Source organism: Danio rerio, chromosome 15, assembly GCF_052040795.2.
Source record: "Danio rerio strain M-AB ecotype USA chromosome 15, GRCz13ab, whole genome shotgun sequence".
Lineage (NCBI taxonomy): Eukaryota > Metazoa > Chordata > Actinopteri > Cypriniformes > Danionidae > Danio > Danio rerio.
In genome coordinates, this window is record NC_141035.1 from 27533554 (window position 1) to 27560376 (window position 26823).

Genomic DNA, 26823 nt, shown 5'->3' on the forward strand with positions numbered 1-26823 from the left:
CCAGCATTAAAATGCAATGTGATAATCTCAGGTACTGACTGAAAGCTTTAATGTAAAAAAAAAACAGATTATTAATTCACTACTTCATTTCTAATTCTTGATGTTATAAAAAGAATCATAAAAACTGAGAGAAAAAAAAACAAGTAAATCACATGACAAAGATGGTAACAGTCATTCAGCATGTATTTTAACAATGCTCTGGTTATTTTGTATTATGCGTTATAAACTCGTCACTTGCAGACGATCATGCCTACACTCTCTTCTGATTGGCTGTGACATTGTTTTGTATCTTTTGTTACGTCATGTAACTCTGTCAAGACAAGAGTCTTATCACGTTGCGTCTGGTTAGGACACGGTCTTACACACAAGCTCATTCTTAAAGATAGAAAGTGTTTTGTCCACCCACAGCATGCCTAAATATTTCTATAAATATGTTGATATATATCTCATATTTATAAGGGTTAAGTAGGGAGATTTATGACCGGGAGTCTGACATTCTGTCCTGGAAAGAACCCGGGGAAGGATGAATAGTCCTGTGGTGCGTTTAGCATACTGATATAAAGGTCTTGGCACAGAATGGTGCTGGCCGCCGCATGCCTCTAGATGAATGTCCATGCTCCAGCAGTTTTTGTTAGGAAAGAGAGGCCTGGCATGCGTATCGTTACAGTCTTACCTCTCTAAAGAAAACTAGACTAGTACAGGACGTGTAATGAGAGGCTGAGCTCTCCATGAATGCTGTGTCTTTGACAGAATATAGCATTTGACACACTACGGACAACGATGTACAGTCCCATCTGTAGACTCCCACTACTACTCTCACAGATTAAAAAAAGATATAGTCATTGAAAATGCTGACACTTATTCACATACAAGGTCAGACATGCACGTGGTCATTTGTTTGAAATCCAAACCTACAAAATAAATGGAGAAAAATGAAACCTCCAACCCCAGTGTTCGTTTCTACACCTGACATGGATAAGTCGACCCTAGTTCAATCCCTCAGCTCAGACTCCACATAGAAATCTTTTCTATAAAACATACATCAGTAGTTTATTAGTTGCAAATATTTCTGTGCATAATTTTCAAATGCAAGATCGACCAGGAGTAATATAAGGTTAAAATGCAGCTGTGTGTAGACGTTTTCCATTTTTGAAAAAAGAAAAGAAAAGAAGAAGTCCTTGTCCTTTGTGTCATCATCCACAGGCCACTTTTTTTTTGCCGATACAGCAGTATTTCTCATTTACATAATGCAAGCCATCACTGTTCTTTTTAACATATGGGATTTTGAATTTATTTAATTTTTTCACTGAGCATGCTAACCTACTGCATGCATTTTCGCTACTTAATCAGATCTTATTTAGTTGCGACAGTCCTCGTTTCTTTTTCATCTTCTGTGGCGTTATTGATAAGAGGGAGATCTTGTTTTAATTACATCATCTGTGGGTTTTTTTGCAGTAGTAGTAGTAGTAGTAGTAGTCATCTTTACTTTGTCCCCTTTCCGGTAACTGTGAATATAGAGAGAAATAAACAGGAGTTTCTGAATTATAATATCAGCATTGATTAAAAAAAAACACATGTAATTTATCAAACCACAAGTTTGTGACCTGCTCTATCATACCGAGTCTGAATTATCTTTGACAAAATGAGATATGAAACCCTGCACCATTAAACAGGGGGGCTGCATTTATACATTTTTGCCATTAACTAAAAATACATTAGTTTATGCCAAAAATCATTCGAATATTAAGAAAATATCATCTTCGATTGAGATATTTATTATATTTTTAAATTAGTAATGTTCATTTAGACAGCTTTAAATGTGATTTTTGTAATATTTTCATATTCCAGATTTTTAATTGATTGTAATATTACTAAAGCAAAACCATACATTAATCAAAGCTTTCAGTGCTCAGCATAATGGAGTACACCCCATTTTGAAAATGCATATTGGTAACCAATTTTTCAGGGAATATAGGCATGGTATTTTGATGCATATAAACAAAACAGATTCATTAAACAGATATATTATTGAAAATAATATTTTTTTCACCAAACATATTTAGAAATTGAAAGATAATACAATTCAATTCAAGCAAAATATTGCATAAAAAATTACAACTGAATTTTTACTTTTTTTTTTTTTTTTTTTTTTTTTGCTTCTCTTGATTTTAACTTTTTTTTTTTTCTATAACATATCAATTTTGTACTAGTTTTTGGACTGTTATCATAAGTTATTTTGTTAGATAAGCTCAAGATTTGGCTTCAGTACTGTCTAATCTAATGTATATGCACGAATATAATATTGTATAGCTTCCTATTAAAAATATGAACTTAAAAGAGAGATTTGTGAGGGGTGTACTTACAGTATACAGTTGAAGTCAGAATTATTAGCCCCCCTCTGAATTGTTTTTTCTTTTTTAAATATTTCCCAAATTATGGTTAACAGAGCAAGGAAATTGTCACAGTTTGTCTAATAATATTTTTTCTTCTGGAGAACGTCTTTTTTTTTTTTTGGTCCAACTTTTTTTGGTCCTGGGTCACAGTTATAACAATTTAAACTCTTTCCATCCTAACTTTTTAAAAAGAATTCATTACACTGCTAAAAAAATAGATGTAATGTTTTTTTGTTTTTGTTATTTTGCTTCAAAACGAGTACAGCCAATTGTTCACACTCATGTTGTTTCAAACCCATAAGTATTTAATTTAATCTTAATAATACAATCTGAGATTTGTGCCTCTATATTGAAAATCCGTTTACTCAAAACTCTGATGCATTCATGAACCGGAAAGAAGATCCACATGAGTCAAAGCATCTTGTGAAGACATGATTGCTTAATATAATGGACAGTTTTAATCTAAGCTTTTATCCACATGAGAACTGATCCATTTACAGTGTTCAGACTTGGAAACTCAAGCATGTTTGATCACTGCAAAAGAACCAATGAGGTCAATGTGGCAGGCTTGAACTTCAGCAAGAATCAATAAAGTTTGTTATTGCATATTAATCCAGGTATGACTGCACTTGTTTTTCGTAATAGCTCAATAAGGTTCTGGATAAAATATGCTCTTTAAGTGATTGTGTCTCTTCAGGATACTTTGATTAAGCCACTTAATTTCTTGAATGAATATTTTAAAGTTTCAGAGTTTTAAGTGACCAAACTTTTAATGGATAAAGAGAAATCTTTCTTGAGATTTAAGATTTGATTTAAAATATCTTCATTTGGAGAAATATCTTCATGAGCAAAGGTTTTACGGATCTAGAATAACATGAAGGTTAGTAAATAATGGTAATTAAATAAACAAATAAATAATATTCAATATACTTTTGAAAGAAAAACACTTGCAAGGGAAAGTTCACCCAACAATTTTAATTCTGCCCTCAATTAATCATCGTCTACATTTTTCAAGTATTTTTTTCTTCAGTTAAACACAAAAGAAGACATATTCAATACAGTTGGAAACCTGTAACCATTGACGTCCATAGTATGTTTTTTCTACTGGTTACAGGTTTCTTACATTCTTCAAAATGTCTTCTTTTATGTTCAACTAAGAAAAAAAGCTTAAAACAATCTGGTTTTGATAAAGTCAGTTGTAAGTAAGTAATAGCAGGATTGTCATGTTGTAATGGTGAGTATCCCTTTATGGTTCTGTGTATTTGTATAGAGCTTTTCACAATAATTATTCCAAAGCAGCTTAACAAAAGGTGCAAATTATGTTGCAATCAAAAACTTACTGTAAAGTTAGGATTAGGTTTAGCATTCAATTATTTTTAATTTACTGGTATTAGTTTAATAACTATTTAATAATAATAATAAAATAATAATAAAATGTATCACGGTTTTGATAAAAATATTAATCATTGATTACAATTATACTAATAATTACCAGAAATGTTTGATGGCATATTAGAATTAAGCAACAGCATTTATTATGTTAATGTTGTGATCATTTTTCCTCATTATTTCACTTTATCAATGATAAAACAATAGTCAAAATGCAAGTGTTTTGTTTTTAAACACTAAATCGGGTCATCCAGCTCATAGCAACAGTGTCACATCTATCTTATATGGTAGTTGCTAAACTAGACTGATAAAGTAATGACATATACAGACATGTAATTATACATACCTGCAACCACCACATATATTATGATGCTCAGGAGGCCCACGATGATGGCCACACAGCTAAGCAGACGAGCCAAACGTCCCAAACGTCTTGCCCCATCCATATCCCCCTGCTGTAGACTGTTTCTGGACTGCAATGAGAGTAGACATATACAAAAAATCAATAATTCAATAGATCACGATAACAAACATGCATTATATTGATATCATGGGCACTTCAAAATACTGTGAATAAGTCCAAAATCAAACAAAAAGTTTTCAGGGGTAACTTAATTAATGTGTCTGTGATCCCTGCGTAAGTGATTCATCAAAATAAACAGCAAAGGTAAGTCTAAGGCACTCGAAAAATGTGCAAAAAAAAATGTTCAAAAGCCTTTATTGAGATGGCTGTTCCTTAAAATTGTACCTACATATTTTGACAAACACTTTCTTTCATCAGGGTAACCAAATGAAGAAGTTAAATAAATGAATAAGTATTTGATCTTTCAGTGTTTTGTAAGAATATGCACATTGTATTTGCAATTGTTCATAACAGCAATAAAGGCATGGAGACTTTTTCAAGTTTATCTAGCCTACTACATGCTGAAATAGATCATGTTTAAAAATTCTGTGATTATTTAATGGGCTGTTGTGCAGTTAATAGAAATGCTACTCTTACAATGAAAACTACTAAATCTTTCATTAATCTTAGATGATGGTAATTTCTTAGTTAACGCCATACACTAGATGTTGCCTACGCTATTTTTAGTAAAAGGCAGTGCTGCTTTGAAATGAATGTGGGACCAGGTGCAGTAGAGGACTGGCCATCCGGAGCCAGAGATATATAACCATTCATTATAATAATAATACTTCCTTACATTTACATAGTCTTTTTCTAGACACTTGCAGCGATTTAGACCTCATCCACCACCAATATGCAGCATCCACCTGATAAGACGGCAGCCATATTGCACCAGACCACACACCAGCTGATTGGTGTGGAGGAGACAGAGTGATGAAGCCAATTATGATATGGGGATGGTTAGGAGGCCATGATGGACAAAGGCCAGTGGGCAAATTTTGGCCAGGATGCTGGGGTTAAACCACTACTCTTTTGAAGGACAACCTGGGATTTTTAATAACCACAGAGAGTCAGGACCTCGGTTTAACATCTCAGCAGTATAGAGTCCCCTTCATTAAACTGGGGCGTTAGGGCCCTCACAGACTGCAGATTGAGTGTCCCCTGCTGCCCTTACTAACACCACCTGCAGCAAACTAGCTTTCCCATGTGGTCTCCGGTTCAGGTACTGATCATGCGCAGCCTTGCTGAACTTAGGGCGACTATGTGAGAGTTGCAGAGAGCTAGCTGCCGGCTAATAGTGAACACGAGTTTATACACATATCTATGATTGGGAGTTTTCCCGGTGCTCAGTATGCAAATTTTTCTTTTAAATGACGAAAATTATCATTTTTATATATCACTTTTATATATTGATGGATAGGTGATTGCACGGGCATTGCTGACAAAGAGTGTGTGTTTAAGTGCACGGAAATGTATTATCCTCCCTCCCTGTTAAATTTGATCTAATCCATGTCCTGATACACACCCCCTCTCCTGCGCTCACTTCTCTATCTAACAGAGGGAGCGATTCGTTTGTGAATGCAGCGGCATCTTGTTGTCAAATTTCATTTGCATTGTTTGCTTATTTTAGTTAACTAAACTAGCATAAGCCTAGTATTTAGTGCAAGTTGGTACTACTTTGCCTTAGGGTCAGTGCAGTAAGAGACGGCATTATCATCAATAGTGTTACTTGTTTATCACAAAAGTTTGTAACATACAAAACGAATTCTTACCTATGAAATGTTTTGCCTTTGTGCTTTGTTTTCTTTGTTTGCTTGTTGCTACAGTTGTACACAGTGCTTAAGTCCAGCATCTTCAGATTGGCTTTAGTTTTAACTAGTGCGGTTGATTGACTTTTGTGCTGGAAGCACTGTACAAATGTGGTGGCTTTATTGACGCATGCTCAGGGTCCGTATGCGTTATCTAGTTTATAAATCTATGAGTTAATGCTTAATAACACTTTAGAATCATAGTTGTACACGTTATAATCATTGCAATACATCCTTATAATATTCTTGCAGCTTAATTTGTTTGTTTACTCTAAATATGTGTATAAAATAAAGCAATACACCAAGTATTTTTCTTTTGTTATTAAACCTGTTTAGAAACTAAACTTTTCTCCAGCATAAGCAATTCATTGCAACTAGAAAATCTGCCAAAATGAGAGGAAAAAAGTGAAATAAAATGACAATGTCACAAGAATCAAAACCGTATTTACATTTTAATCTGTTGTAATAGATCAAAGCTATCGATTGGATCCAGAAGGCATGTAAGGAAGCAAAAGGTCAGAGGTGACAGTGTGAATTGTGGAAGTGATTGGGATACAGGATGAGGTGAGCCGATAAGCGTGTTTCCTTATTAGTGCAGTTCTATGCCACAGCCACCCATTAGATGCTCAGTGTACCCCAGGGAGAGCGTCTCCAGTAGACTGCATTAAAGTAATCAATACCGAGCAATAGATTGTGCAGGAAAAAGCCTCCGACACAGTGGCCAACCAATCTCCCCACACTCAAATGCTAATTCCATTCGCAATCACGTTGGTGTGTTGGTTTTTCTCTCGCGATGTGACGTAAACTGGCATCATCATAAAAAAAAAAAGCTCAGAGTGCAGTCGCTGTCCAAGGTGCTGAATAGACTTTGATCAGCTTCCCAAAGCACTGAGCAGAAAGTGAATTGTACTTAATCTCTACGGCACGATTCCCAAAAGCACTGCTATTTTAGTAGCACATAAAAAGAGACTCGTAATTTGAGCTGAATCTTCTTGCTCTTGTTTGTCTGAGACAAAGAAACACAAATTATTAATTGTAGTGTTTAGTATTCTTGAAATTCTACTATAGCTTTTATTGAGATTTGGGTTTTATTTTTATATATATATATATATATATATATATATATATTAGTTTTAATTATCATGTTGTTAAACTACATAGAAATGTAGAATCTTGCATGGGTGACTATTAAATGAAATGTATAGTTTCTGTAGAATAGAATAGAATATAGAATCTGTCCCTGCAAGTTCATTCATCTAAAAACAAAATGTCAATCAAAGTCTAACCATTTGATTGCGCATTTGGTGTGGTGGTATTTCTGTGGTATTGTCAGTTTATCGGTTTTCTGCCACAATATTCTTAACTATGCCCCTCTTATCAGTAGTTTACTTCACGGAAATGATACTTAAAAAGAAAGCCCCGCCCACTACTCAATATTCTGTTTCATATGGAAGAACATCAGCAAACTGAAAATTAAAGTTTCAGCAACTTCGAGATGACTCAGACTTTAAATTCACACATCTACGTGAATTCCAGTCAGAATTGAAAAAATACAGGATTATTACTTGGATAATTTCACCTAAAATTATAATTTTGATAGAATTTTCTACACTATTCCAAAACTGATGAATGAAGAACACACAGCAGGTAGAGCAGTATCTACTTTTAGCAACTAGCAACTAGCTTTAGCGCCCGAAAATGTCAACCTTATGTACAGTGCCTATAGAAAACCATCATACCCTATACAGCCTGAAATTAAATCACGTTCTAAAAATTATTTCCAGCCTTTGAAATGTTTTTGTCGACTTCTCCTAACCTGTGGTTTTCTACAACTTCATCCCGAAGGTCTTTCGAAAGCAGAGTTTAATGTGATTAAATATATAGATTTTCACAGGGTATGATGATTTACTGTAAAAGACATGAATTTGTCAGGGTAAAATTGATGTTGACCTAATTGAGCTTAACTAATCCCGTAACCAATATGTTTTTATACTGTAACTATGATAACAACATTTTTTAAACATCTACACTCTTTAAAAAAAAGTCCCAAAAGTGCTATTTGTTGCAAAGGCATTGGAGAATCTTTTTGTGTTCCACAAAGAACCTTTCATTGAAGTTTTTCTCTTGGTGCTAACAACTTTTAAATAATCTAAAAGAAAACTGACCTATCGAGATGCCAAGTTTTTTCAATAGAAATTTTCTATTTTTGGTGTAAAAGAGAGATTAGCAATTAGGAAAATGGATATAAAACAAGTTATTTAGCTCTGATTTGGTGGAAAAAAGCACAACATGGCTATATTAGGAATGCCATGCTAAAAAGTCAACTGAAAGTATTGCCAGTAACACTCAGTCTAGTAGCAAGCAACAGCAAAGCACAATTTTAGAGTTGTTTGTGGCTGTATGCACCATATGAATGAACATATTAACACATATTCTATCCATTTTGCAATTCCACATCTGTACGTTGAATGTCGTGATATTTTGTGTAGCATCTATGTTGATAACTATTTTGTTTTTAGACAATATAAGTTACAGAAAGGCTCCCATCAGCCATGTTAGTTTGCTAAGTGTTCTGTATTTTCATAATTATTTTTTTGTTTGTATAATAAGTTACACTATGTCCATAATTTGAGTTGAACTTGTTTACAGACAGGAAAGGTCATCTTATTTGTGCTTACGGTTTGCTCAGGAGAAAAACGAGTGTTCAATTTCTGAATACTTAAAAACAAATTTGAATAAATGTTGGAGTAAGTCAATATCTTCTCAGTTTCTTTTTTAAACTGACACTCACTGCATCTAAGCAGTAAGAAGCTACGATACAGATTATTGAGCTGAAGTTTGTTTGCAAAATTCAATCGCAAATCAAATCGCAATATCTGTCAAAAAAATTGCAATTAGATATTTTCCCCAGATCGCACAGCCCTACTTAAAACATTGCACAATGTTACTTTACATACAGTACACTACATAAATGGTTCTAACCAAAGCAAAAAGCCGCCTTCACATGTATCTCTGGTGAATGTACAACCAAAGTCTGAACGGCCGACTGAGGAACCATCACACTCTTAATCATGTCTTCAGCGTTCACTTAAAGCAGACGCTAGAGCAATAGCAGATAGGATTACAGCTCTATCAAACTGGTTTTGTTGGAGAAACTGAAGAGCTTCCTCCATCACATACACACAATCCTCCCTCACCCACAGGGAGGCTCCTCTTCCACAGGACTGCCTGTTGCTTTTGGAGCCATGGGGCCGGGTTTACAAAGAGCCTGTGCCAGCGCTAACCCCCTTTTGACATTGAAAAATGATGGTCAGGATTTACTAAAGACACTTGGTGAAAAATTGCCAATGAAAAGGAGTGGATAGCGTTATTTATGAGGCTGACCTTATTGTAGTTTCCCTTTCAGATGCTAAATTTATGGGAGGAGAGTATTTAAATAAATCATGCAATGAAATGTATTATGTTTGTTGGGAATCAAATTGCTGTTTTTATATGTAATGACTAAAAACTTGCATGAATAGTATCATTTTAAATTATTTTTTAACATTTAATTATATTTACATTTAATTCAATATTCAATGAATATTTTGATCCATCAAAAATCCTTAAGATATGCTGATTTGCTGCTCCAATTATTATAATGTTAATGATTCCTTGTGCAGTTTTGTGAAAACCAACTCTTTTAAAGTTCAAAAGACCAGTACATTTTTTATTTAATTACAATCTTTTGAAACACTGTGGATTAATTTAATGCATCGTCGCATAATCAAAGTATTAATTTAGGATAAAAATATTTTGATCCCCAAACTTTTGATGACTTTGTTAGTATTGATGGCATCTAAGGAATATTTTCTTTCCACAATTTTTATGGTGGAAAAAGGTTCTATTTATTATAAAGATTTTCTCTGGGGGGAAAAAAGGTTCTTCTAGTATCACTGTGAAAATCTCTATGTCTCTATTTAAACTCTATTTGTATTGAAAGGTACACTAGCAAACAAAGCTGCAGTGTTTACATTGTCAGCGCTGATCTCCTGTTTACACTTGATATTAAAATAAATTCCTCTCTGTCAATCTCATCTATGATCACAAGTGGGCAACTCTAAAGTACAGGTGTTATCCATATCTGAAGGTATTTTCTGAGATTGTTTGCTTTGTTTCAAACAGAGACTAAAACTATTAGTGTTGTGATTTCATCTGAACGTTCGATTTCGCAAGGCAATATTTCTAAACAGAACAAAAATCTCACATCTTATTGTTCAAAGCAGACATTTCTCTGGTATTCTGCTCATAAGTCATCTGTCGGAATGCATAGACAGCAGCTCTCTTAGCCTATCACATTTTGTTGCTGCCATTATATTATAATTTAGAGAAATTCAATGAGTTATTGAATAGCTGCAAGTTTTTTTTCTGCCAGAATTTTTTCTTTGTTTTACACCAGCATCATTATTCTGTGAGAGAGAATGATAAACTTTGCTACACCGTAAAACCTAACAGTCAACTTCATCAAATGAAATGAGCGTAGTTAACTCAAAATGTACTGAAAGTTATTTCTACTCATTTGAAAAGAGTTTTGAACTCAGTGTTGAAGGTAATGAGTTCATGAAATAGCTCATTACTTCAACTTAAGTAGAGTAAGTTCACAGTACTCTGTAATCTGTAATTACTCAGTAATCTCGTAAAGATTATATATATTTTTTTAACTCAAAGGGTTTGTAGCAATCGGTGTCCTCAAACAATTTGAGTTGCCTTAACTTATTGGGTTCAACAGTACTCAGTTGGATTGAGTTCTCTTCATTTATTGGGTTTTACTGTGCTCGAATTGCATTTGTCTACTCAAATGGATTAAGTTCGCAGTACTCATTAGGATTAGTTTTTAAACTTAAATGATTTGTTGCAATCAGTTTCCTCAAATGGTTTGAGTTACCTTAACCTTTTGAGATTTACAGTGTATTTTTTCCACACAATCCACATAAGAACTAAAGTCGGATACACTTGTTTGTTGGGTCAGATTGCCTTCTTATTGCAACTGAACAGTTTTTTTTTTTTCATGCTGTCTGAGACCACCTCATTCAGATGATGTTGAAATACAACCCAATAAACCGAGCTAAATAAACACAATATGGCATATTCCACATATAGAATATCAAAAAGCCAAGCACCCTAAAAGTTTTGTGCTTGTCCACTTTTGGACAGTTGAAATGTAGTTGTAATTGAAAACGCATTAGATCAGACTGCTTTGTATAGTGGAAGTTTGCTTGATAATGTAAATGCTCATGTGGTAAATGCATTAGAACAGTACCCCTGCTAACCCAAACATCTTATTATTATGGGGTGTGTTGCGACGAAAGTGCACGGAAACAAGGGATTCACACTTGACTGCATTGTAATCAAACACAGAGAATTATCTAAATTGTATTTTCTATCCATGTTTATTTGACTCCCACTCACTCATAAGCCATGTAACATGGACTTGTTTATTCAGTAACTCTCATGTATCACACTGTTATAGAGTGACGAAATTAGAGAGTGGGGTCTCTATAAAGCTGGGCAAAAGTGATCTTAAAAGATGCTTTTAAGTGAGTTTATGACAGCAATGCATCACTGAAAAGCAGGTTATACCATGTCGGGGAAAAGCAGGCCTAGATTTGCCAATTATAGGACAAAACTCAAGCAACTACAGTATACAACTATTTATAAATCCTGCAAAAGGAAACCTTAAGTTTCAACTGCAGCTTCTGAACAGCATCATTTCTTGTACAGAAAAAAAACGTGTTAAAATCACATATGAAGCATGTTTTTGGAGCATTGCCTCCCCCTCACATAAAAATGTTCCAAAACCAAATGGTACATGAGTGTTTTACATGTTCCAAATGTGTTGAAATGGGTACAGGTTTAGGATTTAATTACTATAGGAGTCAATTTGGGATAAAATCTCCATCTCTAGGTTGAACGTAAGTCCTTACCCTGAGTATCTTGGGGTTTTGTTCACGAGTGAGGGAAGGATGGAACGTGAGATTGACAGGCAGATCAGTGCAGTGGCAGCAGTGATGCGGTCGATGTATCTGTCCCTATTTGTAAAGAAGAAGCTTAGTCGAAAGGCAAAGCTCTCAATTTACTGGTCAATCTATGTTCCTACTCTCACCTATGGTCATGAGCTTTGGGTCATGACCAAAAGGACAAGATCTCAGACACATGCAGCCAAAATTAGTTTCCTTTGCACCCACTTATGGATGGGCTGAGAAGCTCTGTCACCCAAGAGGAGCTCGAAATAGAGCTGCTTCTCCTCCACATTGAGAGAACTCAGCTGAGGTGGCTTGGGCATCTGGTTCGGAGGCCTCCTGAAGGCCTACCTAAGGAGGTGTTCCAGGCATGTCCCACCAGGATGAGGCCTCTTGGAAGACCCAGGACACGCTAGAGGGACTATGTCTCTCGGCTGGCCCGGGAACGCTGGAGCTGGAGGAAGTGTCTGGGGAGAGGGAAGTCTAGGGTTCTCTGCTAAGACTGCTGCCCCTGCGACCCGGCCCCGGAAAAGCGGATTAAAATGAATGAATGAAGGAGTCCATTTGTATATTCCAAGAGACAAAGTAAATGAAATAACTACTAATGAGTGAAAATCAAATGTGGTTGATCCTGTAAGGGTTGTGTTATTTCATTTACTTTATCTTAATATGGAATAAACAAATGAACTCCTATAGTACTTTAATCCTGGATGCATTCCCTCTCCATCACCTCGCAGTTCAAATACTGCAGACTGGCTCTGACATCCTAGCAGGGGTATAATATGTGGCTGGAGCAGCACAACGTTATTGATTCCCAAGTCTAATCACTGCGAAAAGCGGTATCAGCGCTTTCAATCAGTGGGAGTCTTCTAGCGTGTAGTAAAATGCCATCTGTCGCACTTGCGTTTCAATCTCCCAGCCGTTCTCACCTGACTTCATTTAGCAGGATGACAGTGCAGAAATGTGTTGATGCAGCTTCACAAATGGCTTCCGGCTCTTTGTGTTTTGAGGTGCTTTTTTTCTTGCTCGACTGTGGTTTAGCGAATGCTCAGAAACGGCAGTGGATTGTAATGGGCTGTGCGGCTTTTCTGAGTAGTGGAGGGGTGTGGTCCCATCACACGGCAAATGGACAACACTGATTCCCCTGGAGCATTGGCCTGTAATATATTTCTCTTGAACTGGAAAGACTTTGGCAATTCTTGTGGGTTCGTTCGATGACCCCTTTTTCTCCTCGCTTTCTCCTTTTCACTGTATGTCACATAAGCTCAGGAAAGCTCTTCCCCTCCCCCCCCTCAGTGTGTCCTGCTGCTGCAGCCCGAAGTGAACAGGAGCTCTTAACGTTCCCTCACAAGCCAGAGCCATTAATTATAAACAGCTATGCCAGCGAACGGGGAGGTGGGACTGTACAGAAACTGCACAATAGTAGTGGCAAAGTCCCTTCTCTGGGCTTGCTTTATTTATCTATATGTCAGCAAAAATACTAATACTAGAATATATTTGAATTAATCTGATTATAGTCACATAGTAATAATTAAAGCCACATTTAAGTGTAAAATGTTTTTAAGCATTTATTTTCTCTGTTTCTCTGCAAGTATTATCAATAATTGTCACTTTAATTTTTAGTTGTTAACACTGCAGTTAAACAGCTTTACATTCATTTTTTTAACAAATCATTATTTGTATTTGTGTTAGAGGTTGACTCTAGGTTTACCCTATTTTTAGATTTAGATCTCATTTACTTTATTTAAGATTATTCTTGCTATTGACCGAACTGTTGAATTTTCCATTTAACTCAAATTTTTTTTTTTTTAGAACTGATCAATGATTGGTTATTTGGAAAACCCTATTTGTACTTTCTATAGGATGCTATAAAATAAGATGTACGCTCACCGGCCATTTTATTAGGTACACCTGTCCAACTGCTTTTTAATGCAAATTTCTAATCAGCCAATCACATGGCAGCAACTCAATGCATTTAGGCATGTAGACATGGTCAAGACGATCTGCTGAAGTTTAAACCGAGCATCAGAATGGGAAAGAAAGGGGATTTAAGTGACTTTGAACATGGCATGGTTGTTGGTGCCAGACAGCTGGGGCCTCATGTATCAACGCTGCGTACGCACAAAAACTTTGCGTACGCCAGGTTTCACGCTCAGAATCGCTCACGTTTGGATTTACTAACAATGAACTGAACGTGGGAATTTGCGCAGGTTCACGGCAGGTTTCTGGCAGGCGTACGCACATTTTTTGTGCGTGTCTGTTTTATTTCCATTGGCGACTCCTAGAGGCAGTTGTGTTAAATTCTTCTCTACAAAGTGTCTGATCCTTGCAATGGCGTCTGTATGAGACGGGTTCATATAGTAGGTATGTAAGATTTCCATACCATACAGTTGACCAGCTAAACATTAAAGCACAATTTGCAGCGGTCGCCTGTTTTCCCAATGTAATCTGAGCTATCTACTGCACGCACATTGCTATAAAGACACTATGTGAAGATAAATTTGCATGCGTGAATCAGAAACATTTCCATTCAATAAATGTGCAAATAAAATATGATGCACAAACTTATTGATGATTCCTACTTGTCTTTCTCGTGATAAATAGTGGGCAAAATCTGATATGTAGCGGGGGAAAAAAAGAAGAATAAATTCATCAGATGCTGGATTCGAGCCGAGTTATGCTCGAACGTGTCAGTACATGATCATATGCTTCTTATGAGGTGTGCCACTGAGACTGCGAGGGGTACTGCAACATTTTACAGATATAAACCACACTATTCCTTTTTTAAATGCACTCAGTGCGATGTTCAGACCCAACTGTGTTAACCGCATCAGCTAAACTCTCCCACTCTATTTTTTTTCTTTTGTTGTTAATTCCGCCGAACAAACTTGCAAATAACACCGCTTTTCTCCGGTCTACCTCCGAAAGCAGCACCTCCATTTCACATTCTGTTCAAAGTTTCTCTTTTTGCTTGCTTTTGCCATTGCTTTTTCGTTGGGTTTTTACATTAGCATAGTCATTAGCATATTCATACGGGGGAGGAGGCAGGGAGGGGTTTTGTGCTCGTGCATGTTGCGCTCAGTTTCACGTTCATTCGGATGTACAAAAGAATATGCGTGAGACTCGGCGTACGCAGTGTTTCATACATCTGAATTTTTTTCTGCGTACGCACATTTACAGCTTTGTGCGTACGCAATGTTTTAGTAAGATTTCCACGCAAGTCTTCGTACATGAGGCCCCTGGTCTGAATATTTCAGAAACTGCTGATCTACTGTGATTTTCATCCACAATCGTCTCTAGGGTTTACAGAGAATGGTCCAAAAAAGAGAAAATGTCCAGTGAGCGGCAGTTCTGTGGGAGCAAATGCCTTGTTGATGCCAGAGGTCAGAGGAGAATGGCCAGACTGATTCGAGCTGATGAAAGCAACAGTAACTCAAATAACCATTTGTTAAAACTGAGATATGCAGAAGAGCGTCAAATCTTGTTGCTACATTTCACACAGGCTCACCAAAATTGGACAATAGAAGATTGGAAAAACATTATCTGGTCTGATGACTTTCGATTTCTGCTGCAATATTCGCATGGTAGGGTCAGAATTTGAAATCAACAACATGAAAGCTTGGATACATCCTGCCTTGTACTAAGGGTTCAGGCTGGTTTTGGTGGTTTAATGGTGTGGGGGATATTTTCTTGGCACACCTTGGGCCCATTTCGGCCAACCTGAGTATTGTTGCTGACCATGTCCACAGTGTATGCATCTTCTGGATGGCTACTTCCAGCAGGATAACACACTGTCATAAAGCGCGAATCATCTCAGACTGGTTTCTTGAACATGACAACGAGTTCACTGAACTCAAATGGCCTCCACAGTCACCAGATGTCAATCCAATAGAGCTCTTTTGGGATCTGAACAGGAGATTCGAATCATAGATGTGCAGCCGCCAAATCTGCAGATCTCTCATGTCAATGTGGACTAAAATCTCTAAGGAATATTTCCAGTACTTTGTTAAATCTATGCCACGAAGGATTAAAGCAGTTCTGGAGGAAAGGTGTACTAGTACGGTGTACCTAATAAAGTGGCCGGTGAGTGTATGTGTTTATACATTACATTAATCAGTATAAAAAGCCAAAACTGGAGCTAATATGACAAAATACCTTAAGGTCACTCTGCACAAATCAGTATACCCTAATGAATATGTAGTAATATGTAAGAAAATGAATAATAATGATAATAAATGAATAAGAAAAATATTAAATACAATTTTAATGAAGAGAAAAAATCAAGAGAACTATAAAAAATGTATGAAATTGGGTTGAAACGTTATAGTTTGTATGTTTTTGAAACATTTTTTGCCAAAAAAGTTTGTATCTTTCTTTATCCTAAATATAAATAATAAAAAAACATATAGCAATTGATTCAACATATTGTAATGACTCAAAAAATTGTCATAACCGCAATAGAACAGTATTGTAAACTTCCTGATATTATTTATTAAAGTACAAGGTAGCTTCACGATGCTCAGTGAGAGCTGTCTCTTTAATATTAATAAGGATTCTGCTGGAGTTTGAATGAGGTCAAAAAAGCTGTAGTGTTACTAAGAAACAGTGAACAAGAAGGGCCTGGAATTTATTTATTTTGTAAATAACCAAATTGACCGTTCTTTTTATGAAATATTGCATTATTATTTAGTCACAAGTTTGCAGACTTCTCCGAATCTGAAGTCATCATAGTTAGTTAAACTCTCTGGTAAAGGAAAACTGCAACACGTATAATTGTTGTGTTTTTATTTTCCCCAACAGAAAGAGCAAAAATCTTTTTAATTTCTAGGACATTACAAAAAAGGAAAAATATTGAAGGATGATGTTTCATCATTGCCTCAGCCAGTGAAGTAGAAACATTCATGTAAAAGTGTCGAAGTTTTCAGTAAGTCAATGGCAAAATGATAAAGTTCAACAATCGGTGTTATAATGTACATTATGTTTTTCATATACTGTATATGCAGTAGAAGTCAGAATTATTAGCCCTCCTGAATTATTAGCTCCCTGTTTATTTTTTCCCCAATTTCTGTTTAACAGAGAAGATATTTTTCATCACATTTCTAAACATAATAGTTTTAATGGCTCATTTCTAATAACTGATTTATTTTATCTTTGCTATGATGACAGTAAATAATATTTGACTAGATATTTTTCAAGACACTTCTATACAGCTTAAAGTGACATTTAAAGACTTAATTAGGTTAATTAGGTTAACTAGGCAGGTTAGAGTAATTAGGCAAGTTGGTTTCTGCTTAAAACAATGGTTTGTTCTGTAGACTATCGAAAAAAAATATATAGCTTAAAAGGGCTAATAATTTTGACCTTAAAATAGTTTTTTAAAAATTTAAATCTGCTTTTATTCTAGCCGAGATAAAACAAATGAGACTTTCTCCAGAAGAAAAATTATCATACTATAATATTATTATTATTATATTGTGAAAATTTCCTTGCTCTGTTAAACATCATTTGGGAAATAATTAAATATTTAAAAAAAGGAAAAAAAAAAAAATCAAAGAGGGATTGTATTTCTGACTTCAACTGTATATATATTTAGCCCTTTATTTAGTACATACACACACACACACACACACACACACATATATATATATATATATATATATATATATATATATATATATATATATATATACATGTATATAAATATATATATATATTGATGTAATTTGATGGAGGAGAAGCTGACAGTGATCAAGGATTCATTCTATCATTAAATTGTATGATTTTGTTAAGGACAACAAGCTTAAGTCAGGCCCTGTCACAGTTTTTATAAGTGAAAATGTAAAGTCCTGGAAAATGCCCATATTTCGGGCTCTGATGATGTGTTTACTGATATGAGGGTTGGATCAACTGGTCAGTTACATGCAGTCAACTAATAGAAAGCCATAGCCTGCCCAATCAATTCCCAATAAACAAAATCAAGTCTCGCCCTTCATTTCATCTGTTTGAGAATTAATTTCAGTTGACTTTATATCAACAGAGAACAAAAGAGTTATTTCAACTTGGGTTTTATGATAAATGTAAAAAAAAAAAAAAAAAGAATAATAATTAAAAAGCAAAAGCTAATTTACAATACATCAAAATGTGTGGTGGTATTATACTGAATTTTCCCCCTATTTTTTCTATATATATTTATTTGTTTTACTTATATATTGTTTTACCCCTCCAGTTTCTCTTTTTTTCCTATTGAAAACAATCTTGTATTGTCAGTGCTTGAGCAGGTGCACTGTGGAAATGGGATCTCGCTGGCTGTTTGCTTTCATAATATAATGGTTCACTCAGCATTGTGAAAACATGATGACACCATATTACAGTATAGAGCTTGTTTGAGAGACAAGCAGCTAAATGCATCAATATTTTCCAAAGCTATTCTATATGAGGTTTTGAAAAAAAAAAAAAAAGCAGAAAATGGCAGACCATTGTTGTCTCAAATTCCAGTTATAGTATAGCATCATGTAATATTGGAGACCAAAACAGAGCCATTCAGCCGCTCTGCTTACCATATTTCACCAGCAGAAGCTGCAGTGTGTGCAGTTACTGCTTTACTGGTTCTCCCATTGCACTGAGATTGCCCAATAAAATCTACTGCACCTCCCCAGGACAAGCAAATCACCCCTTTCTGCTTCCGTGAGCTTCAGCTTGCTATAACATCTTATTCGTACTGCATTGCCTCTGTAAGCTCATTGATTTCAGAGTTCCAAATGCATACCTACAGTACAAATGCTGTCGGTTACAATTGCTTTCTGTGTATTGAATTGTTTCTCTGCAGCTGCTGGACAGTGAATCTGGTGTCATCCTAATTTTATTATAATCAAAACCAAATAAAAAATCACATCAAATGTATACCACTGAAAGTCACACATTTTCATTAGGACTTGATCATGTTGGAAAAAAGGAATTACAAGGGAAATTTTAAGATTTTTTTCTATTTTCTTTTCATAAAACAATTATATTTGAATTAATTAATTGGGTTAATTGATAAACATGGCTAAATTATGATCACAGTGAAACTTTAATCAAGATAATATCTGATAAATAACTTTTTGAAGAGTGAAAAGCCTTTATTGTATCTGATTTTTCTTCTTCTTTGTGCTCTTATTTTGAAATATTTCTTTTATAGCCTACAACAGTTCTGTCTGGTTCTTGAATCTGATTGGCTGATAACCGTGCTTTATTCTGCCAGTAACAGCATTCGTCCAGCCTCTTAACCCTTCACCCTTGTGTATTACTCCGCCCACATACAGAGACAAGCAGAGGACCCTCTGTCTACAGTTTGACAAATATTACTGCAGTTGGGCAACATAATATCCTTTTGAGGCTTTTTTTAGTCGAGAATGTAGTTTACATTGCAACTGTGCAGTTTATTTATGCGTATAGTGCCTATTTTAAATAATTATAATCTCGGAGCATTGGATTCAATTCCTCAGCTGCCATCAGCCTTCCTGAGCAGACCAAAGAAAGTGACGGTTGACCTTCTGCCACAAGATGGCGACAGAGACAGCATAAGTCCTTAGGGGAGATTAACAGCATTTTCTCAGAATAAATTTCAAACTACAGCTACACAAATCATTAAAAATCAGGTAAGTGACATTCTGAGTCGATCCCTCTCTTTTGTATTTTGTATTTCTTGTTTTAATACCAAAGAAACTGGTTGTGTTTGCTTTGCACTGGCTTTTTTCATGGTTAATTATTAAGAAATCCAGATTGAAACAGAAATACTGGGAAATCTTTGTAGATTGATGGCATGTCATGCCTTATCTTAAAATGTGAGCAAAATCACCTGATTTTTCACCACTTTAGACCTTTTGCTAGAGAATTGTGAATGAGTGGCGGAAGAAAGTAGTTCCTCAAACAGAGGGGTTTCGAGGCTCTCCGGGTTTGATTTTTCTTGTTTATATACACGTTTATGCTGACGAGCTGTTTTATAAATGCAATGTCACATTCGTAGCAGTGCAATATGGCTGTATATCAGCACTGGTGGAACACTAAGGTGCTTAGCCTGCGGCCTCGAGCCAACACACACCTCCCACCAGAGCTGATATACCAGCCTGATCTTCGGATGAAACGTAAGTATTTTACGTTTTGACAGAGGCGTGGCACCTAACCCCACCCCTAAACGCAACCGTCATTGGTGGATGAGCAAGTCTTACTAAATTGTACAAATTACATTATCCAAATTCACACAAATTAGCAACTTAATCAAAAAGTTACGAATTGCCGTGAGATTGTGTTGGATATACAGCCATATTGCCCTGCTACTAGTGTGATATTGCTCATTTAGTGCCCTTTGAACTCTTAACTGTGCCTGGTTGCAAGCTGTCTTGCGTGCGAGATTAGCCAATAACGGTTACAACCATCTAGTAATCTAATCAACAACTTACACCCAACGTTGTTCAAAAAGCTAAATCTAATTTAGTTAAAAGTTAAATTTAAATATAAATTATAATTTTAAACATATGACACAATATAAGGAAAAACAATTCGTTTGTCAAAATAATGTCTAATTAATGTGAATTTATTTAATCTCACCTATTTTTTTTGTATGATATTTCCCAGTGATTTTTAAATAATCTTTTTACATTTAGTTTTGATGCACTTTCAGTTTATGCCTTACACCCACATAATTTATGATGCAATTTCTAATCCTGTACAGATTTATTTTGGGATTCATTTTCTGTCAATCAATAAATCAATCCATCTATTTATTTCTTAATTTAAAAAATATTAATCAATAAGTACTTTTTTATATAAATGAATAGGTTTTTGATTTTCAGCTGTCAATCTGTTTGTCATGGAACGAAGGGTTAATTGCATTTTTGGACAGATGAGGCTAAAGGAGATTCCATTTGCATGAGTGTGAACAGCACTACAGTTATTTTCACTAGAATATGGATAGCTTTCAATGCAACCTCAAAAATTCCAGTTAATAAGGAGCATTCAGGACTCTATCTCAACACAAAGGCACCACAAAGTGCGCTGAGTCAGATCTCACAGGTCCGGCTTCTGATGGAGCCACAGCAGGGAGCATTCCACACAGTAAATGTATACAGGATTTTGATATTTACAAGAAACTGGAGGCCATTTGTATGCTGCCTTTCCACTGATGAGAATTTAATGCTTTAATTTGTGTTTCTCCAGTAATGCATGTCCCACTGAAACACTTAGAAAGTTGTAACGAGCAATGCTTCAAAATTCACTTAAGGCTGAATTTGACAGTGTCTTATTAAATTTACTGAAATGATGTGTTTAAAAGCCGCTCTCCTGTGACTGTGCTGGAAAGTCTCATTTGTATCCTGCTGAGGTAATACTCTTTCAGAACGAGAGGATATAAAGTGAATACAAAAGCACTCATCTTTGATTAGAAAAGGAGGGCTACACGCTAACAAGAGGAACAAGGAAAAAATGCTGCCCTACTATTAAAAAACAAAGGATCTAGCTAAACAGTTTCTTTCTAGTCATATGAGGGAAGCACTCTGTTGTACGTCATCATTAAATACAGATAAATAGTACCACACCCTATACAGTATGTAGGAAATCATTCATTGTTGTTGTTCTATGCTTTGGGAGCATGTTTTTGTTTTAATAACCTAAAGCTTCTAAAATTTCATTCGATATTAGGCTCACTTTTAAGGAACAGTTTGCACTGCATTCATGCATCCTAATTAACTGTGTTGCTCTGCGGTCCCCAGAGTTTCTACTGTGGCCGTTCTTCATGTGCGGTGGAGGTAGTCTGCACCAATTTTCTGGCGAATGGCTCCCCAGCACACAGTCAGGTCCGTTTACTGCGAGCATATGCAGGGCTGTAAATCACACCTGTCAGTGGATCTGTGCTCTGCTCTCTCAATGCAGCTCCTGCGCTTTTGCATCTGATTTGCAAGAGTATGGCAAGCCATTTTAGCAATTACTTTCACTAGTATCAATTTCAAACCAACCTAATGCTTTTAAAACTAACTTGTATTTATTTTATTTTATTTTAGTACATTAATTGATGAATGGAAGCTTTTAATTGATTGTTTAAAATCAACCTATTTGAAACTAATATTATTGATAATTATCTTCTCTTGTGTGTGTGTGTGTGTGTGTGTGTGTGTGTGTGTGTGTGTGTGTGTGTGTGTGTGTGTGTGTGTGTGTGTGTATATATATATATATATATATATATATATATAATAGGATTTTTAAAAATGGAATGAAGTACTACTAATAAAGTTGACTATAATGTCAGTTTATACAAGAAAACTGAGGGGAATTTAGCAAATAATATTATGAAATAAAAATCTAGTCAGTAATGAATAAATGGCTTTTTTTAAATGAATACAAAACCTATTCGGAAAAAAAAATAATTAATTGTAAAAGTATTTTATTAGATCTGGATTTTATGAATTCATACATTTGAATTCTACAAAAATAAGAGAATAAAAAAGTATGCACAAGTTGCGAAAACCCCTGCACCCTGATCTCAGCAAAACATTGTTATTTAATGAGGTGGTAATTTATTATGAATTTGTTTTATTTTAATCAAACAAAAAAATGTCAGATTTGTAGAAAAAGTAAGGCATGAATGTTCAGACCAACCAGATCTAAGATTTGAACCCGCCCCATGATGTCCCCGCCCCTAAACCAGCTCCTAAACGTCACTTGGGAGTGAACAGGTTATATAAAAACATACGCTTATTTATTAATGATCATATACAATACGACGTTTCTATTAATTTAAAAGAAATAATTTTTGCTTGTTATGAATCTGCCTCTCCTAAAAGAACTGCTTGTCTTGTTATAAATTTAATTTATTTTATTTCTAAATTCATATTAAGAAATGCAAATTTACTAATACCTAAACATACCTGTTTTTTTTTTTTTTGCAAGAATTTAGTCATTATTTACATTTAATTTCATCATCTGAAAACAAGAAAACAAACAAAACTATTTCATTTTGTAATAATTTTAATTTATATACTGTAATTGGTTCTTAAATGTCTTACCATAAAGTTTATATCATGTTCTTAATTATTTTATCTTTCTTTCTTTCTTTCTTTCTTGTATGTTTTTTTCACTGACAATGTAATTCATATTCTGTATTGTAAACAAATGTTGCTAGAAACTTGTAATAATAAAAAAAACTTAGGAATGTCATACAATAAATTCAAAAGAATTAGTTGCTCATAAACAATCTAATAAGAAATTCTAAAATAATTACACATTTTTATTAAATTGTGCTGCAAACAAAATGTAAAAAAAAAAAAAAGATTATCAGTGAGCCTAAAAAGATACTGGTAACTAAAGCTTTAGTTAGCTGTTAAATTAACTTGTGTTAGTTTTAGTAGTCACATTAGTTCAATGCAAACCCGCTTGCCATACAATGGACGCGTATTTTGAAGCAGAATTTTGTTTTATGTCAGTCCAAGTATAGGCTACTTTTATCTTGATGTCCAGTTATAGCCTATGCAATGTGTGAAATGCGTGACTGTTGCTCTAAATAATAAAGTATACTTAGGCTATCCCCATTCTTGAATTGTTATTTGAAATTGGATGGAAGTGTAACTTATTGACCATTGCCTACTCACCATAATTGAATAGACCAGTGCAACGATGCTTATTGGCCACACGGGACAAAAGCAGGAAAAAATGACCAGTATGAGGTAGTCTTTGGGTTTTTGCTGCTCTTGGACGGCATTACCGGTGGATGAAGTGCGGCTGAGGCTCACTCTAGACGGAGAGAGAGGAGCCGCGCCGAGATGCCCCGCCGAACCGGACCTCAGCGGCAGACTGTGGCCATTCTGGTCCCCGTCGAGAGTCTTGTCGCCCCCGACACTGACGGTGAAGGAGCTAGAGGTCTTCACCCCGGTGGGCTCGGTGGTCACGAGCAGTTTCTCCGTCTCGGCTGGTTGCGTGCCGCCACTCTCCCCCAGATTTGATTTACCAAACTCCGTATCTGTGTTTACTGCCATTGTGGAAATCCAACGTTGTTATTGTCTTTGAAAGAAAAACTCCTGTTGGGGCTTACAAAATGTTATCAAAGTAGTCGGACGGCGTTAGTTTCCCATTATTTACAATTTCTTCAACTCAAAATTACCCGTTTTAATTTATTCATACGGTTAATAGCTCGAATTAAAGATATCGATGTAGTTGTTGTTGTTGTTTTTCTAGTCTAAACTAATTAAACAAGTCAAAGATGCGCTGTAGTGTTATTCTCCCATGTATGTCCATCCTCTGTGTGATCGGCTTAATGGATTCAGTTCCGCTCAGTTCAGTCCCAGATCGGAAGATCGTCTCCTCTGCCCACACACATCAACTAAACCACAGAAATGAGAGGCATTTCCACAGCAGCATCACTTAAACGTAGCAAAATGCGTTGAAAAAAAGATACAAATGTTCTCGTGCAAAAATGAAAGAGCGGCAGCTTTGGGCTGTTACGTGTTGTTGCAGCAGGTGAAAGTATAGTTGCGCAGCAGTGAGTTGCGTTGTTCCTCTCTCACCTCCTCTCCTCTGCATCAGTGATGGAGCTCCTGCAGGACTTCCCACGTAATGCTCTTCCCCTGGGGATGCTGCAATACCTCCTTGTGTCTCTGTGAGCTTTTTAACAGCATTTACCACTAGCTAAACACTGGTTAAGGAATCAAGTGGTTAAATCGTGGATTAAGAATATTTTAAAAATGCGCACCTTCTGATTTACTTTTTTCATATTAATGCACAAGCACAACACGCTTAAGTCATTAGCCAAATTAGGGGAAGATGCTTGGATAATCTATGCGCAGTTCCTCATTCAATCATAACTTAATCAGTCTTTTACAGCAGTGTTGTTCATTGGGTGATGACAAGCTTTACGTGAGGAGCATATGAATGTGATGGAAAAAATAAGGGTAGAGAGACACAAGGGAATCCCCTTAAAACAATATCATATGATGTAATAACATTGATCCAGCCTGTCCCTCAACAGATTACAAGTTTTTTCATGAACCTCAGTGTGTTAGTCATTTCAGTGCTTACGCATAGCCAAGCAGTTTCCCAGATTAGGGGTCGATGACAATTATTGTTTTATATATTATTTTATATTTATTTAAAATTATCTTTAAAGGTAATCCTGCGTCATTCTAACCCAGGGTAAATGTTTGCTGGTTATCATATTGCTTCACATTTCTCACTCTTCTATAGGTGGGGTTAGTTAAAACTGGTCCTAAACCATGATGTCATTACCATACTTATCTGCGTATTTGTGGTGTCGGTGTCATTGACTGGACAAATTCAGCATGTAACTTGCATTTTGTTATAAATAGACATTCCTAATACTAAATAAAAATATATAATAGTATTATATATAATAGTAGTAAAACAGTTGTAAAATGTAATGTAAAATGTTTTTTATTTTTATTTTGTAAAATTGATTTTTGCAAATGTAGACGTATTTATACAGAAGTAATGTGAACAATGAATGTACATCATTCAGCACAGAGATTAAGAATGGATGTCCAAGTCGAATATCACATGTCAATTTGGTATTATTGGTACCACAAATATGGTATTTATTCATTAATTCATTTTCTTTTCGGCTTAGTCCCTTTATTAATCTGGGGTAGCCACAGCGGAATGAACTGCCAACTTATCCAGCATATGTTTTACGCAGCGATTGCAACCCATCACTGGGAAACACCCATACACTCTCACTAAGTCATACACTATGGGCAATTTTAGCATATACCCAATTCGGCTGTACCGCATGTCTTCGGACTTGTGGGGGAAACCGGAGCACCCAGAGGAAACCCACGCGAATGCAGGGAGAACACGCACACTCCACACAGACAAATATGGTATTAACTTTCATATTCATTCATTCATTTATTTTACTTCGCCTTAGTCCCTTTATTCACCAGAGTTCGCCATAGCGAATGAACCGCCAACTTATCCATCATATGTTTCAAACAGTGGTTGCCCTGAAATTTAAGTATGCATAACAGTATAGTTCATTATATAATATAGTTTATTATTGCATCACTCTTGAAAAAATCTGTAATGCTTAAGATTCATTGATTGTCGGTGAGTTTCCTGGAGTCATTTGATCTGAGTATTCAGTGTCTTGTTCTTCTTGTTCTGAACACATTGGCTCTGGGTTTTTGTGCTTTTAATATGCACATTTAAGGTACGACTGTGAACTGTTTGGGTATAAACGTATCTTTTGAAAAGGTACCGCCCAGTGACAGCTCCTGTACCTTTATTTCTGAGAGTGTAGTCAAGATTACTCAAGATTTGATGTGTTGTTGTGTAATCATAACAGTAACTTAATTCATTCATTTTCTTGTCGGCTTAGTCCCTTTATTAATCTGGGGTCACCACAGCGGAATGAACCACCAACTTATCCAGCAGGTTTTTACGCAGTGGATGCCCTTCCAGCTGCAACCCATCTCTAGGAAACATTCACACACACTCATACACCACGGACAATTTAACTTATCCAATTTACCTGTACCACATGTCTTTGGACTGTGGGGAAAATGGAGCACCCGGAGGAAAACCACGTGAACGCAGGGAGAACATGCAAACATAAACGCCAACTGACCCAGCCGATGCTCCAACCATTGACCTTTTTGCTGTGAGGCGACAGCACTACATACGTCAGGCCACTGCGTCGCTTCACACCAGTAACTTAAAAGTACAGTCTTACATGAAATGGTTGTGTCACCTTCAAAAAGTGCTCTTGAGAAATTTTGTACTAAGTCTCCCCCATCCCAAAGAGATTAATCATTTTTCTTTCAGTAGGATGGTAGCGTTGCCTTTCCTGTGGC

At 35.8% G+C, this 26823-nt stretch overlaps 1 protein-coding gene and 1 long non-coding RNA gene across 6 annotated transcripts in view; one reads left to right on the forward strand and one right to left on the reverse strand.

Moving 5' to 3' along the window:
• Positions 1 to 24542, reverse strand: trarg1a (trafficking regulator of GLUT4 (SLC2A4) 1a (gene/pseudogene)). Its single transcript, XM_087284212.1, has 3 exons — positions 23611 to 24542; positions 4129 to 4255; positions 1 to 1505 (listed from the first exon to the last, which is right to left on the reverse strand). The coding sequence occupies exons 1-3, from the start codon at positions 23992 to 23994 to the stop codon at positions 1483 to 1485; spliced, it is 534 nt and encodes a 177-aa protein (XP_087140338.1). The 5' UTR covers positions 23995 to 24542; the 3' UTR covers positions 1 to 1482.
• Positions 19170 to 26823, forward strand: part of LOC141377843 (uncharacterized) — a 47331-nt gene continuing 39677 nt past the window's right edge. For 2 of the 5 annotated variants that reach the window (XR_015509479.1, XR_015509478.1), the window contains exons 1-2: positions 19272 to 19629; positions 21739 to 21822. This is a non-coding gene — a long non-coding RNA (uncharacterized LOC141377843). Of the gene's footprint in view, positions 19630 to 21738; positions 21823 to 26823 lie in introns of all 5 variants that reach the window. The other 3 variants (XR_015509477.1, XR_015509475.1, XR_015509476.1) reach the window with 2 other exon arrangements.

What these genes read in the sequence shown, in the direction of transcription:
- trarg1a (XM_087284212.1), bottom strand. Translation starts at nt 23,994, where the DNA reads ATGGCAGTAAACACAGATACGGAGTTTGGTAAATCAAATCTGGGGGAG. An exon ending in CACTGGTCTATTCAATTATG is followed by an intron (nt 4,256 to 23,610) that starts GTGAGTAGGCAA and finishes CTCTCATTGCAG; the next exon opens with TCCAGAAACAGTCTACAGCA. An exon ending in AATATATGTGGTGGTTGCAG is followed by an intron (nt 1,506 to 4,128) that starts GTATGTATAATT and finishes CTATATTCACAG; the next exon opens with TTACCGGAAAGGGGACAAAG.